The 14,919-nt window shown below is 38.0% G+C and overlaps 1 protein-coding gene across 2 annotated transcripts in view; it reads left to right on the forward strand.

Annotated features, from left to right (window-relative positions):
* The window catches only part of POC1B (POC1 centriolar protein B), a 59,973-nt gene that overhangs the window by 21,938 nt on the left and 23,116 nt on the right, over nucleotides 1–14,919 (forward strand). Inside the window, exons 9-10 of one of the 2 annotated variants that reach the window (XM_026058428.1) lie at nucleotides 5,617–5,703; nucleotides 12,396–13,870. In XM_026058428.1, the coding sequence (XP_025914213.1) occupies nucleotides 5,617–5,703; nucleotides 12,396–12,767 (459 nt within the window). In that variant the 3' untranslated portion in view covers nucleotides 12,768–13,870. Of the gene's footprint in view, nucleotides 1–5,616; nucleotides 5,704–12,395; nucleotides 13,871–14,919 lie in introns of those variants that run through there. The other variant, XM_026058429.1, reaches the window with a different exon arrangement.

The following is a 14,919-nucleotide window of genomic DNA, read 5'->3' on the forward strand; positions in this document are numbered from 1 at the left end:
TTGACCGTAGTCTTGGGTGACTAGCTCAAATACAGGAATCTAGCAATATGTCTAGATTTAGCTGAGAAGAATCCTAATCGTTGTCTTTTTCTGAGATTTTTTTTTTTTTTTAGCGATTTGGAAATAGTATATTTATGCAGTAGTGTAGTGTTAGCGTGATATACTAAAAACAATGCATTGCATTTGGAGACAAGTTGTATTTCTGAATTTTCCATATTCTTGCATAATTAATCTTTGGTATACCAGAGACCTCTTTAAAGTTGTTGAAAGATTGTTCAAACCTCTTTTTTTTTTTCCTTTTTTAAAAAAAAAAGATTATTTCAATCTAAGCTGTGTTGGTTTTGTATCTTGAGCGTAAATATCCTCTACTGATTTTCATTTCACATTAAAATCTTCAGTATAATTTTAGTATTTTCCTATGCAAGTATTTTCCTAGATGAATAAAATATGAATCTACACTAGGTGGCAGTAGAAATAAGAAAATATATGGCTATTGCTTGTTTGCCCTGAGAACTCCAGTCTAACACAAAACCAGTTTAATCAAATTTAAAGTTAAATTTCTTCCTAGTATGCTTTTTAGAAAATGTTTTGCATGAGTCACTTAAAACTTCTTCATTTAGCTTCATTCTGTTACCTCATTAACTTTTGGTATAACATCAATGTCTTATGAAAGGCATTGTAAAAGTGTGAGGTGGGGTTTTGTTGTTTGGGGGCTTTTTGTTTGTTTGTTTGTTTTAATACAATGGATCGAAATTTGATATATGTATCATATTGGAAGAAGATAATCCAGTTTACCGGATAATTAAAGTTTTGGACTAGTGATTTTTTAAAAACCTTTAATACATGACTGTTCTATTTACCTCACTTCTTATTGTTCTGGTTTTCTCTCTTGTTTTTAAATTTAATTTTTTCCAAATATGTTTGGTGGGATTATTTCACAGCTAACTACATCACTTCATCAGGAGATGTGTTGAGCGAGTCACTTGAAACTTCCATTTAGCTTCATTCCGTTATTCGTTAATTTTTAGAGCAATATTAAATGCAACTATTCAGGAGAAGGGTTTAGCTATACCCTTCATGTTTTATGCTGCCTTTTCCTCATACACTCTGCTATTCCTGAGTTGTTGCTTAACAATTCTATATATATTTAGTTCTTTTAATACGGCCTCTGCAGAGACAGTTCCTGCAGCCCTAGTCAGTGGTTCCAATTCTCCTCCTCCTCCCCTATCTCTGATAAAGTGGTAGCCAGCACTATTTGCAGAGGAGACTTGCATTCCAGTGCCAGGATGTGATACTTCTGCATAAATAGCACATTTTCTTTACTTAATCATACCATGTATTTATTTAGTAATGTAACATCAGGAGAACCATGTAACTGCGTTTACAATAGTTTTGATGTACGTAACAAGGAGATATTATTGCAAAGAAGACGTTCCAAGAGCTGTTAGTAATAGTACTACAGTAATTCAAGTCGCTCCTCTGCATCAGGGTGACAGAGCACTGGAACAGGTTGCCCAGAGAGGTTGTGGAGTCTCCTTCTCTGGAGGTATTCAAAACCCGCCTGGACGCGATCCTGTACAATGTGCTGTAGGTGACCGTGCTTGAGCAGGGGCGTTGGACTAGATGATCTCCAGAGGTCCCTTCCAACCTCAACCATTCTGTGATTCTGTGATCAGAGTATTGATAGATGATGGGCATCTGCTGTCCCTATTCTGCAGAGTCCTGTAGGTTCAGTGCCCTCTGTTCTTTTCAGTGCCCAAATGATACATGGCAGCTGAGCCCAGTCCTTTTCTGACAATAGTCTGGCTGACACACAGCTGATGTATTGTATTTATTACAGGAAGGTCTGATGGTCAGACACAGATGAGGCTTGTTATGCTGGACACTAAACAAATGGTTTAGGATAACACCTGTTGTCTGTTTCATCTAAATAGATGAGGTGTGTATAGAGAAAGAAAGTAAAGTTGTGGCATAGTGTTTTTGTCATGATAATAAAGAAGTCCAGTTAAAACTGCAGAACTTTCAGAAAAACACAAAGTTACTGCTTAGACTGTGTTACCTGGCTCCATTTCTCCTTTTTTCCCTTTCTTTCTTCCAAGTCCATTTGACAAAATTGGAAAAAAAAGAAGCACTTGATCCTAATGTCCACAAATTGAGGAAGACAAATTCTTATAGCCCTGTAGGAGAAGTGGTTTCCCGATTGCCTCCAAATAGCTCATTCTCAATTGACCCAAGAACAATCTGAATTCGAAGTCAGAATACCTACAGAAAGAGCTCATGGATGAAGAACAGCTTGTCTAAACTGAATTCAAGCAAGATCTAAGTAAGCACTGCTAGTCAGAAATGGTGACCTAGCTTAAAAAAAGAGTTGAGATATCCCCTTAATGAAGGCTTGTCATCTCTGATTTGTCAGTGCTGCAAAGCATGAGGATCCTTTCCAGCTTGACTGATCAGGTAACATCTGTATTTAAATATGCCTTTTTTTCCCYCCAGCTTGTTAGGAAACTTTGTGGCTCCTTTTCCCYCCCCCCCCCCCCCCCCATGAAGATCTCACTGTAGTGAACTTTACTTCTACTAGTTCCAACCTGAATTTGTGTGACATAAGTTACAGAAATCCAAATGAGCTGAATGAAAAGGCTCCAGGCAGTACAAGATGCTATTGCCTGTCTTTGCTGGCTACTAATTCCAGTTTAAAGCTCTCATTCTAGCCACTTACTCAACTAATGGATCTCCGACCTAAAAGGCTATATTTTCATTTCCAGACTTTAGGATCAAGTAGTTTGGGTTGAGGAAATCCCACTGAAGCAGTCACTGAATGAGCAGCTCAGGCTGATCTAGAGTTGTGACTGCCCTCAGGTGAGAAGATAGGCCCTTTCTTCTTGAAAAGGCAAGATAAAATGATCCTCCTATCTAATAAATCTCCAGCAACCAAAACCAAACAGCCTATCACTAGGCAGGTGTGGGGTTTGGTTTGTTTTTTAGTTGAAAGTAAGATAGCTGGAAACAATATATTTTCTGATAAGTCCATTGTTATACCACTGATGCAAAGTTGAAAAGAAGCAAGTTCATTTCTCTACTACTCCAGACTTCTTGATGATTTGGAAGGCATCTAGCCTTTCTGTGAGTTTTCTCAGTCCATAAAATAGTCCATATATCATGCTTGGAGGGCAAATATGTTAGGCTGTGATGCGTCCAGATAATAAAATGATAAGGAATATGTGCAATACAGCTTTCACAGGGAGGATATTCTGATTCTTAAGTCAAAACCTAAGATAAATAAAAGCAGCAACTTTTTCCACAGGTCTTTATATTCTCTTGTTTTTCATTAATATTTTACTTTTCAGAAAAGGGCATTAGTAAAATATTGATAAAGTTATAAATTATTTCCTATAACCAATAATAAATGAGTAGTCAAACTACAATACTAAAAAGTCAAATTTTCAGACCTTGTGATGACATGTATCTGAAATAGAATGCTGCCTCTTACATTGAAATCAGCCTCTGGTATTATCTGGTTTTTCATATGGCTTTAGAGACAGCAAGATTTCTGTTTAGCTAGTTCACTTATCACAGAAGTCAGTGTTGCCTCAAACCTGTTTTCCACAACAATGTTTTTCAAGTTATTTTAAAATATCAGGCTTATCATGTAAGAAGCAAGCATGTAGGCAGAGTCTCTGTATTGCTCTGATAAGTGACTGGGGAACTTGAGTCTGAATTCAAAATGGAGCTATCTCTGCAGCTAGATGTGTGCTCACATATGGCTTGATGCTAATGATGTAGCACTTCAGTAAGGCAACTTGGGCCCTTATGCATCCACTGAGCTGGAGCAGCTGCAACCATGTTGACCCCCGGTGAAGCTGTTTTACCCCCAGTCCTTCCATTTTGTTCTAGCAAGCTTCAATGCCACAACCCCAACACTGACCTACCAAAATTTGATGGTAATGGAACTTGGAAGCAGTAGTATGAGACTGTGAGCCAGGGTGTGCCAGTCAAGTACAACAGACTGGGGACCAGCTTAATATAAAAACTTGAGTGCTGCATAGAGAAACCACAGGTGGTTGAGCTCTCAAGTCCATAGTCATCCATGACCCCTTCTGCCCTGGGACATTTCTTCCTTAGTAGAAGAAAGAATAGGAAAGACAGCCTACAACTTCACCCACAAGTGACTGAATCTAGAAAGTCAAACTTGAAGATGACCTTCAGGAGTCTTCTAGTTGTTGTCATCCAGAGGATAGGTCAAAAAGTGTATTTGTGTGCCCACACTGATACTGGGGGAAAAGGAAGGAGTGGAATATTGCACAGTTTCCAAGTAGGGAACTAGGACAGATGCTGGTTAAGGCACTTCGGATAAGATGACTGACTAAGTAAGCCCTTAATTTCTGCCCTTGCAAGCTAGAGGTGCTTCCTGCTTACTGAACAAATTCAGCTCAAGTAGCCAGACACATCAGGCTGTAAACTTTCACAACTGGCAGTGTCATGGCAAGTGCTGCAGCTGTCTTACCAGAGAATGCTTGTTTGGCACAAAACATTGAATTTCTGGCCAAAGAAATATTTGACCTTAGTGTCTCATCAAAGTGCCTGTGTGTGTGCTCATGTTTCCAAGTAAGAGCAGGTTATCCAAGGCAGATGGAAGTAGCTGGTATTAACATGATGCAGGTTTGTAGCTGTCTGCCGTTGAACCATAAAGTGCTTTGAATCCTGATATCATGAAGATATGTGATCAAGAGGATGAATGCTGTAGGTACACTCTCAGTATGCATGCCAGAAGCCCCTGTTCTGGTGAAGCTGCAAAAGTCCGTGGAATAGTTTGTAAACCTGTATTCATTTTAGCTGAAGTGAAGTGGGGACAAAACTGGTGTGGACTAGAGGCAAGCTAGAGTAGCCAGTATGGGTGCAGCAAGCACATGACAGCTACCGCTTACCATCGGTTGTTTATTTGTAGTTACAGACAACATAAGCTAGCTCCAGTTCTGAAAACTTGCTAGCAGTGGTAAGTTAGTGTTCCATATTACTCTAACTTTACTCTTGTGCATCTATGTCAATTTAAAAACAAAAAAGTGTAAGAGTCAGTATAACATAGGAGGGATACATGCAAAACTTTCAAAAGCACCTGCAAGTAACAGTTACGGAGTTCGGGAATTATTTGATTAATACCTGCAGTTCACTGTTTCAGCAGCACCATTGGCCACTCTTTGGTAAACTTCTTAAACTGTTGTATAGCTTCAGTTTGGGGCAGTGGAGTTAACTGTCTTGTAAGTGTGTTCTGAAATTGTATTTGGCACTTCATTTTTATTGATTTGTCATAAAACTGAATTTCTTAATAGTTATGCTTCTTGTGGTAGGAACCCTTGAGTTAGTTTTGGGTGATGCTTATAAAGTATGAATGATATCTCTGTGATAAAGGCATATCTGGATCCTGTTTCTGTATTATATAATTGCTTGTTATACTGTTGCAGGGGCAACATCTTTCCTTTATTTTTCACACACTTTAAAGAATATTTAATAGTCTTTAGCTAATAGTGGTGCCTTGGTGTGGCAAATGGTCCTTTTTATTTCAGTCTTACTTCTCTTTTTGTACTGATGCTGAAATAGTTGATTATAATTCATTTTCAACAGGTCAACCCTAGCTTTGATGTGGCTGATACACAAACACTTGACCCACCCGTCATAGACATAAGTTCCTCTTCATCTTTCAGTACTCTGGTAAGTTACCTTGTGAGTGAAAAGAGGATTGGGCATAGCCTAAATTAACATGTTACTGGAAGTGTATTCTTTTTGTCTATACGGATAAAATACTTTTAATAACTCTTAACTGTTCAGAATTCAATATCCTAAATTCTCAACTTAAGCTTGTTTTCAGTTTCCAAGGATAACTAGAAGATGGCGTAATAGTGAAGCTTTCATATTATCCCAGCAATTTTATCCTTGTACTAAGCAGCTGCTCTAAATCTAAGCCCTTGTTAATTATATCTAAATGTTGCTGTTATTTGTGTCTTATTCTGAAACAGTCCTTCTAACTCTGTCTTTATCTGCACTTAATGGGAAACCTAGAGAATAGTTGCCTCACTGATAAAATTCCAATAATGATATATTTTTTTTCTCCTTTTAAGACATCTGGTAGTTCTCTAGGAAAGAAAAGGTAACACATTCTAGGAAAGAATGATAGGATTAGATCCTTCTAGTGTTAGCTTTTCATATGACATTGGTATGGCATGTGGGAGGAAAGGAAGGCAAAGTTTTAACGGTACTTTCATAGGAGGAGAAATATGCTCTCCTGGTATGAAGTCCTAAAAGATGTACTGTTCTAGAATTAGGTTAAAATGAGAATTTCTCTTTTTTAGCTCTGAATCTGTTCCTATGAAGGCATGATTTGTATCTAAAGCAATGTTAATTGCCCTAACAACAGTTGTACAGCTGAAGGGTTAATACCTAAGACTGGGCAGTAGGTATGGTTTCTGCTGTTCTGTTTTGTCATAAATGTTTTATGAATAAGCATGTTGTGAGGGTACTTTATAAAAAGTACTTTGAGATCATTGGGTGAAAATCATGATATAGAGGTTCACATGTTTAAAAAAAAAATCTGCCAAACAGAAATAACCGCATATTATCTTTTACTTGATGAGAGATGTTACGGTTTCATATATTTTAAGGTTTAGCAATTGTCATATTGTGTTTTTACAATGAAATATGGATCTTTAAGATAAGATAATTTGTGTCAAAACAAGTAATTTGGAGACTTACAGAAGTCTCTTAAGTAGGTTTGACAGATTGTAGCTTATGGTGAATGCAATTTATTAACTACCCATCACTTTAAAATATGCTGTGGTCATTACTTCCTGATCTTAATACTGATTGCAGAGTTCAGATGTAAGTTACACTGTATTTCTTTGTCATGTATCTATAAAGCTGCCAGTCATTTAATCTCCTTCATTAGCACTTTATAAAGCACTTTATAAAACCTTATGCCCAGAAATCATCTTAGGGGGTCAAACAAGGAAAAGAATAAGTAGATCCACTACAGATAACATCTTGTTGATTTCTGTCTGACTGGCTTTACAGTCTTATGAAAAATGTCACTTCAAAATTCATACTTTTTGACTCTGTCAGTAGTCACTACATATTTTTCCATTATCTTGAGCTCCTATTCACCCTTGGCTCTCACCTTTCTGCATCACAGCACTCATCATCTGCCTCTTTTTTTTTTCTTTTTTTTTTCCCCTCTCCCATCTAGCAACATTTTTCTATCCTCGTTACTCTGATTACAGCCCTAAGGGCAACTGCTCTGCCCCACAGACCCACTATTGACACAAATCCGGAAACCATGTGCACATTTTCTCTGCCACTAGCTCTTTTCCTACAGTAACACTTCCCCAAATTTGGCAACCCATCTGGGCCTCCCTACTTTCTAACGTCATCTGTACATCTTTAGCATCACTGTGCTGTCCAGTACCTGTCTGCTGCCTTACCTGCTCCTGCTGTTTGTGGAATGGCTGCCTATTTCTTAATTGAGCTGTAGATCAGCTGTCAAGTTTCTTCATGTTTTCTTTCCAGAGGGTTCTGGATCTCAGTGACTTAGATCTTTTCATCTGAAGCTGGCTCAGTTGCCCTCATGTATAGAGGCCCCACCTATAGAGGCTTCATGTTCTTCTGAGAAGTCAAAGGCAGGAAGGGAGGATGATGGACTTCTCCCCATCTCACTTGCACTGCCAAACTTCCCTTTGGTATTATTTATCCTCACTTGCATGGCACTTTTTTTTTTTTTTTAATCCTCCTCTAATTTGATGTCATCATTATGTCTAACTCATTCTCTCCTGATTCCAAATGCTGGCTTACTCTTTTTCTCCTAATTATCTAAGGCAATCCCCTGTATATTTTTTGTTTTGTTTTGTTTTTCTCTGCAAACTTTATCAAGAACCGTCTTAAAGCTACTTTTGGCCTTTTACTCCTACTTCTACTGGAAGGAGTCTGTTCCAGAGGCTTGCTCTTCAGATGACTGGAAATCTTTGTTCAAATTGCCAGCTTAGTTCACAGATGTCCAGTGTATACCTATTTATTCTTGTTCAAGTGTTTTGCTTTAGCTTAAATAGCTCTTCTGCCCTTTTGATATGTTCAGAGGGGAAAAATATACTCTGCGCTCATCTATCTTTAAGGATTCTTGTTCAATGACTTTATCTATCACACATTTAACACAGCAGGGCTGTAAGGGTCTTTCCAACAGATGGTATTTGCAAAGCACTTCAGCAAGTCCTTGGACCAGGCTTCTCTAGGACAAATAAAAACACTGAAGCTTTTGTAGGGTCAGTGATGAGTTCCCAAAAGTTCACTAAAAGATCTTCAGGGAGGGTGCAAGTCTCTGTCAAATCTTATAATGTTTTGTTGAATGATTATCAAGCTTCTTGACAGTAACTGGACTAACTCCTATAAATCTCAAGCTTCTCCGAGAAATAGGGGAAAGACACCCCCCTCCCTGACCTCCCCCGCTTTATGTCTTCTGTGACAGGCTTTTTCCTCTTTTTGTATTCTCCATATTGAGAATCTCTTCAGGCTATTCAGACTGTCTGTTCATACTGGTCATAGGAAATACACTAATACTGCCTCTGAGAAGTCTTGGAACAGAACAAAAAGGTATTCTTTTCTCTTTCCTCTGTATAGATTTATTAACTGAAATTATAGAACAGTATAGGTTGGAAGGGGTGTTTGGAGGAATCTCATCCAACCTTCCCCTTAAAGCAAGGCCAACTTGGATCAGGTTGCGAAGGGCCTTGTCCAATTGATTTGTGAATATCTGTAAGAATGGAGATTCCCCAACCTCTCTGGGCAACTTGTTCTAATGTTTGACTATGTTGTGATGAAAATATTTTTCACAAAATGTAGTTGGAATTTCCCATGTTCCAACTCACATGTTGCCCCAGTCCTATCACAGCGGTCTGCTAATAAGTGTCCGGCTCAGTCTTCTGTATATGCTCCGGTTAGATATTTGAGACAGCAATAAGATTTCCCCTGAGCCTTCTCTTAAGGCTGAAGAAACCCAGTTCTCTCAGCTTCTTCTTGTATATCACGTGCTCTGGCTGCCTCACATCTTGCTGGCCTTTCACTGGACTTGCTCCAGGATGTCAAAGTCTTCCCTGTATAGAGAAGCCCCTAACTGGATGCTGTAATACAGGTTAAGGTGTAGTTAAGTACCCTTGTTCTCTGTTCTTCACAACAATCTGCCTGGAGAAAGAATTTTAAAAACATTTTAAAAAAAGAAAAATCAATACTATTATTACCCTTATTGCGAATTTAAATATATTTATATATTCTTAGCCATTGATTTATATTTTGAGCTTTATCTGTGTGAGAAAAGATTGGTCTTACCTCTTCCTCCCACTCCTCTTTTCAAGGAATGCATACTGAGTTCAGAAGAAATTTTAATTTGTTGCTTCATCAAAGCCAATAATCCGTAATGGCTTCCATATTTAAAATGCCTTCGTATGTATTTTCAAATTTACTTATTTTTATTTTCTTTCATCAAAGATTAAGCCAAGATATACAAGAAGAATGTTCTTGTAGGGGCTTTGCTTGAAAATGCCCAATTACTAAACTTTCTGAACTTTAAACACCTTATCTTCTCAGATTCTCCTATCTTATAATCTGTAAGAACAATTCCTTTTTTGAATGTGCTGGGGAAAAAAAATTGTTTCATCCAAGATTGAAGCTGATAGAACTTTTTTTTGTAGATTTAGTGAAGAGAATGTGATCATTGTGCGAGTGGAAAAACTTCAGTGTAAGCTTTAGTATTGGAACTGCTTGCTTTAGCTATAACTACAAAAGCATTAAGAATTACTCTATGTATATTGTATGATTGGTGGATATTCTGATTGTTAGACATAGTTCTGATTTTTTTGCAGTCTTCTATTTCTATTAGAGATTTAGAAAGACGTACCTGAAAGAAAACTAAACCAATTTCTGAAAAAAAAAAATTATGCTTTGTTCCCCAAAATAACTTATAGGGTTTATATTTAAATCTGTTAAATTTATACCTAAAAAAACAAACAGCCTGACTTTTCAGATGGTAAGATTCTTCATATGTTGTATTTCTAAAAATGAATGATATTCATTGCATTGGGTTTTTTTCTTCTTTCCTTTCCATCTTATTGAAGACTCTGAAAATATTATATTGCCTCTCTCCCAACTCTTCTTTTCCACATGCCAAGCAGCTTAATAGTACTTTGTTTTCTGAGCTATTGAAAAGCAAAAATTGGAAGACTTGTCTCCCTTTGAGACTGTTTCCTCCTATTTCATCCTCTGATTTTTACTTTTAGTTTTGAGGGAGGCTGGGTTTTTGGTGTGGTTTTGTGGGGGGTTTTTTCAATTTTTTTCCCCTCTTTCTTTCTTGTTCAAGTCTGTAGGCCAATACACTGGTAACCTTCAGTCCCTGATAAGCTGCTGAGAACAAGGGAAAGTTGATGATGTCTCGGTAGTTTTTACCCACAGCAGCAGGAAATCACTGTATGGGCTCTCTAATGTTCCATCCCTTGACCTTGCTCATGTAAACAGGATTTGAAGGGAGCAAAGCAATGTACTGTAATGTGAAGTCAAAGTCTGCGCTGGTTATGAGAGATCTGCTGGTTTTTCTCTTCCAGTGCTAGTAAACAATGAAAGCAAGACATGTTTATTCTTCAAGTACAGTATGGTTTCTACAAAGTTGAGTCTTTAATTAAATCAATTATTGGAAGGGGAAAGATAAGGATTGTTCCTCTTTGGGGTAGAAGGAATATACTGTTTTGTTTTGTTTTAAAATTACCTAATAGATTTTTTCTTTTTCCCCAAATTTTAAGATATTTGAGAACCAATAATTGTACATGCACAGTTTTATTCCTCAAGGTAAGACACTGTCAACTAGTCTGCACTTCATTTGTGGTAGGTCTTCTGATGTAAAGAGTACAAGTATTTGTATTCTCAATTTGTGATATAGTTGTTGCCTCTCCGGTATGTATTTCAGGGTTTAGGTATTTTTGACCCAAACATTACTGCCTGCTTTATTTTGGGTATAACAAAAACAAAAAAAAACCACACCTCCCTCATGTGTTGTAAATTATGATAGCAATTATGAATGCAGAATTTGCATCTAGTTCTTCCATCTCTTTGTGTACATGAAGGCTTACACAACTGTTCTGTCTCACTGGAAGCAACTTCTGAAGAGATCTTGGGATAAAGTCTTTCTTGTATGGCATAACACAACTCCAGAATTTTGTAGAAGAGAGGATGATAAAAGAAGTTTTGTTTTTAAAAGTGCATCTTTTCCTTTCCGTGCAACTTCAGATTTATTCTATTTTACATCCTTTATTGGCTCCAGCCTTACATGGAAACAAACGCCAACTTCCTTGAATGACGTTAGTGGGAGGGGAAGAGGAAGACAGGAAAAATATGAATTACACAGCTAGATCACCTCCTTTGAGGCCCCAGTGCTATTCAGAAGGGAACTTCCAGTGGAGTAAAATTCATGTGACACTTCACAGTGCACAGTGGCTGTCCTTACCGCTTTTTGCAGTTGGTCCAAAGGCACAAGAAGAACTGCACAACAGCTTCCTGCAGTTCGTGGATATCAAGTTTTCTTGGACCTTGGAGATCCAGCCTTTCACTTAAACTCTGATCATTTTATGATATTTACATATTCTTCTCTGCTAAAGGGAAGTTCTGGTGCTATCCCTTTGAATGACTGGAATCCTTGTCCTCTAGAAAAGGAAACAAAAAAAAAAAGTGTCCTACTTGTGTTCCTTGTCCAAAACTCAGTCACCGATTAGATAGAATCAGAGTTCTGCACTGAGGAGGGATCCCAATAGTAGGACTTTGATCAAAATTGACAGTTCCTAGCCTCCCCCAGCCAGTGTCTCTCGCATCAGCTTACCTTCCTCGTTCCCAGACAGAACCCAAGTGCTGCTGCAAAGTGTAAAATTAACATTCAGACCATGTAGCAGAAAACTAATCTCAGCATAACAAAGGTCACTTCCTGAGTAGCTGTAGATCTATTTATTTTTTAAATTGCTACTCTTTATTGCTGCTAAATGTAATAGGAACAAACTACAAACTCCATGATCCAGATTCCAAACATGGAATGAAATTACTGAGTAATGTGAAGAGATCCTTCTTCTCCAGAAGTCTGAGGTAAAACTGTCTGTACCTTTTCTACAGATGCTCATACCAAAAACTCTCAAAGAGGTTCTGAATTTCTAATGCTAGGTTTTATAAATATATAAGTAGAATAATGAATGCTGCAAATAGAGGAACTTGGAAGTGTTCAGTGTGACAGAAAAAAAAATAGTGTGCTCTGCCTCTTGCATCTTTGCAAGTGAGACCTTCCCTCCACCCGGTCTTGCTCTTACACAAGCAATTTTTAGTGTCTTGTCTTACAGCACACTCTAGACAGACCTTTCTCTATGTCTAAGACATTCTCTGCATCACACTGGAAGCCAGGTATGCATCTTTCTGCTTTTCTCCTAGTCTTTGCTTGCTATGTAGGTTCAGTGCATGGGGGAGAGGATGGGCTATGTTCTCCCCTACCTCTGCAGCTTGTCATTTGCTCTCAGGCAAGGAACAGTCTCCCATCCCTCCCAAAGGCTGCACCTAATCCAGATGTAGCAACCGTGAGGCAGCAGAGACTGCCTTCTCTGCCCAACTGCTGCCTTTCACAGAAAGTATGGTGTATATACAAACAAAACAGCTATTTTTCTGTCACAGGTGGCAAAAGGTTGAAGCATTTGGTGTTTTCAACAGTGAATTTCTAAACTTGCATTTTTGATTATTCATAGAGGTGCTGGCAGGCTTAAAATGACTTGAGTAGTTAATCTCGCAAGAAAAATGCTCTAATAATACTAGCATCAAATAATGATTAATTTTAAAGATCAGATACATGAAGATGAACTCAACATTTGTAATAAAAGAAGAGTATGATCCAAATGGCTTTTACGTTTTGCAGTGATGATATTGTAACACAGCGTGTAACTGCTGGTTTACAAGGAAAGAACAGGAAATGTGTTGTGCTGCTGCATAATTAGGTAATAATACATGTCCTGATATTCCTTAATAGGCTTCATTATATTCTTTGAGTGAACTGGAGCTTGAGAGAAAGTCAGGTTTCTGCTGGAGACAGAATTCTGAATTTGGGCACTAGAGAGCGCAAGAATATAATATTTCCTGTACTATTTTTAGCCTGCTTTTCTGAGGAAATGTAGCTTATGGGATTGTAGGTTTATTTGTCTGTCGTCTCATCTCCCTAATAAACCTTTGCTAGTTCATTCTTTATCAAGTTTGAAAGTTAGCAGTTGGCGGAATGAGGAAACCAAAATTTGTGCCACCACTAAAGAGAAGGCAGGTAGGATGTGACGCTGTGAGCATTCTTTTGGTGACAGCTGTTTGAACAGACAGCATTTGCTGATGCTGGACTAAGTACTGACTACCTGCAAGTGACCTGTCCTGGAGCTGGAGTGACCGTAGGGGAGTTCAGGAGAAGGACCTAACAGGGAAAAAAATCCCCAAAACTATAGAAGATTAAGTTTCAGTGTTTAGTCTCCTCACACGATAGTTTGTTTAATTACATTGCCTTTGCCCAATAGGGACATTACTTATTAACAGATGCTTTTGACTGACTATTGGTAAGACAAACTGACTGACTAACTATAGATGAATTTTAGAACTGGCAGTATATTGCTTTGCGTAAGGCCTTAATCATGGCAACAGTACAATGCTTAAAGACATGGATCGACTTGAAAAACATTCCTTATATTGTTCCTCTAGCAAGTCAGCACATTTCTGGGAACTGGAGGCATAGAGGTTCCAGGTATTATTTCTGTCCCAACTTCCTGAGATACTGTACTTGTACACTCTGACCTTGTCTGCCAAAGTAATGTCATCGTCCCCCTGCCCCCCTTTGGCTGGAAATCGAAGCTGTATTCACAGTTCTCACAGCTGATTCTGAGGCATGCAGAAAATGCCCGACAGCTATCAACCCACACATCCAATAACAACTGCTTCCTTCCTCTTCCTGGGGAAGAGTAACATCCTCTGAGAAGAACCATCCCCTGAAGAATGCAAGAACAGCAGTGAGCCTTTCACACAGGAAATTACTGCTATAGCACTTGCAGAAAAGTGTTGCTGTCACTTGGATTGTCAGTCCATAATGAGCTTCCTGCTGACCTAGAAGATGATTTACTACCGATCTAAAAATGCCATTTGTGAGTTGGTTAGCTTAATGGAAGTTAATGAAGTTAACATTCAGCGGTTTGTAAGTCTGTAAACATCTGTTTTAACTTGTGCTACTGCATGGAAAAAAGTGTTGAATGTAGTATTCACTGTGCTTTAATAATTCTGAGATAGCATATTCTGGGGGACTGAGAATGAAAGAAATGTTTGGATCAGTTCATAGGGTGTGAGTCTCTTAGAAAAGGTTGCAGGTTTTATTTTTGTTTATCTTAAGCTGGATGATGAAACTGTGCCATAGATCAAACATGCCAGAAAAGATGTTAAGGCTGAGATATATCTCTTGACTTATCCTCTGTTCTTAAATATTACTGAGTCTAAGTTTAGTGCAGCATGCTTACAACTATGTAGTGCAGTTTTGAATATAAAATGAAATATCTATATAACATTTTTTATTCAAAATGATTAATGCAATAGTTTGTTACAAAAATAAAACACTTTAATATTCTCTGAATCTCTTCTTATATTTCTGAGTGATGATGTTTGAACAAGTGCTAGCAAATTCTGTTTGTGACTTAGATTACAGCGACAGCTAAACCCAGAGGATGCCTTCTGCCTAAAAGCTTGTTTGGGTGTTTTCCAAATATATCAACTGTTCAAATAAAATATCTCTCTCCTTTCAAACCTTGCTGTGTTACTATCTACTTTGCTGTAAGAGATGTATTTGTTCTCTCCACTTGA

The sequence above is a fragment of the Apteryx rowi genome, unplaced genomic scaffold, assembly GCF_003343035.1.
Source record: "Apteryx rowi isolate R43461 unplaced genomic scaffold, aptRow1 scaffold_147, whole genome shotgun sequence".
Lineage (NCBI taxonomy): Eukaryota > Metazoa > Chordata > Aves > Apterygiformes > Apterygidae > Apteryx > Apteryx rowi.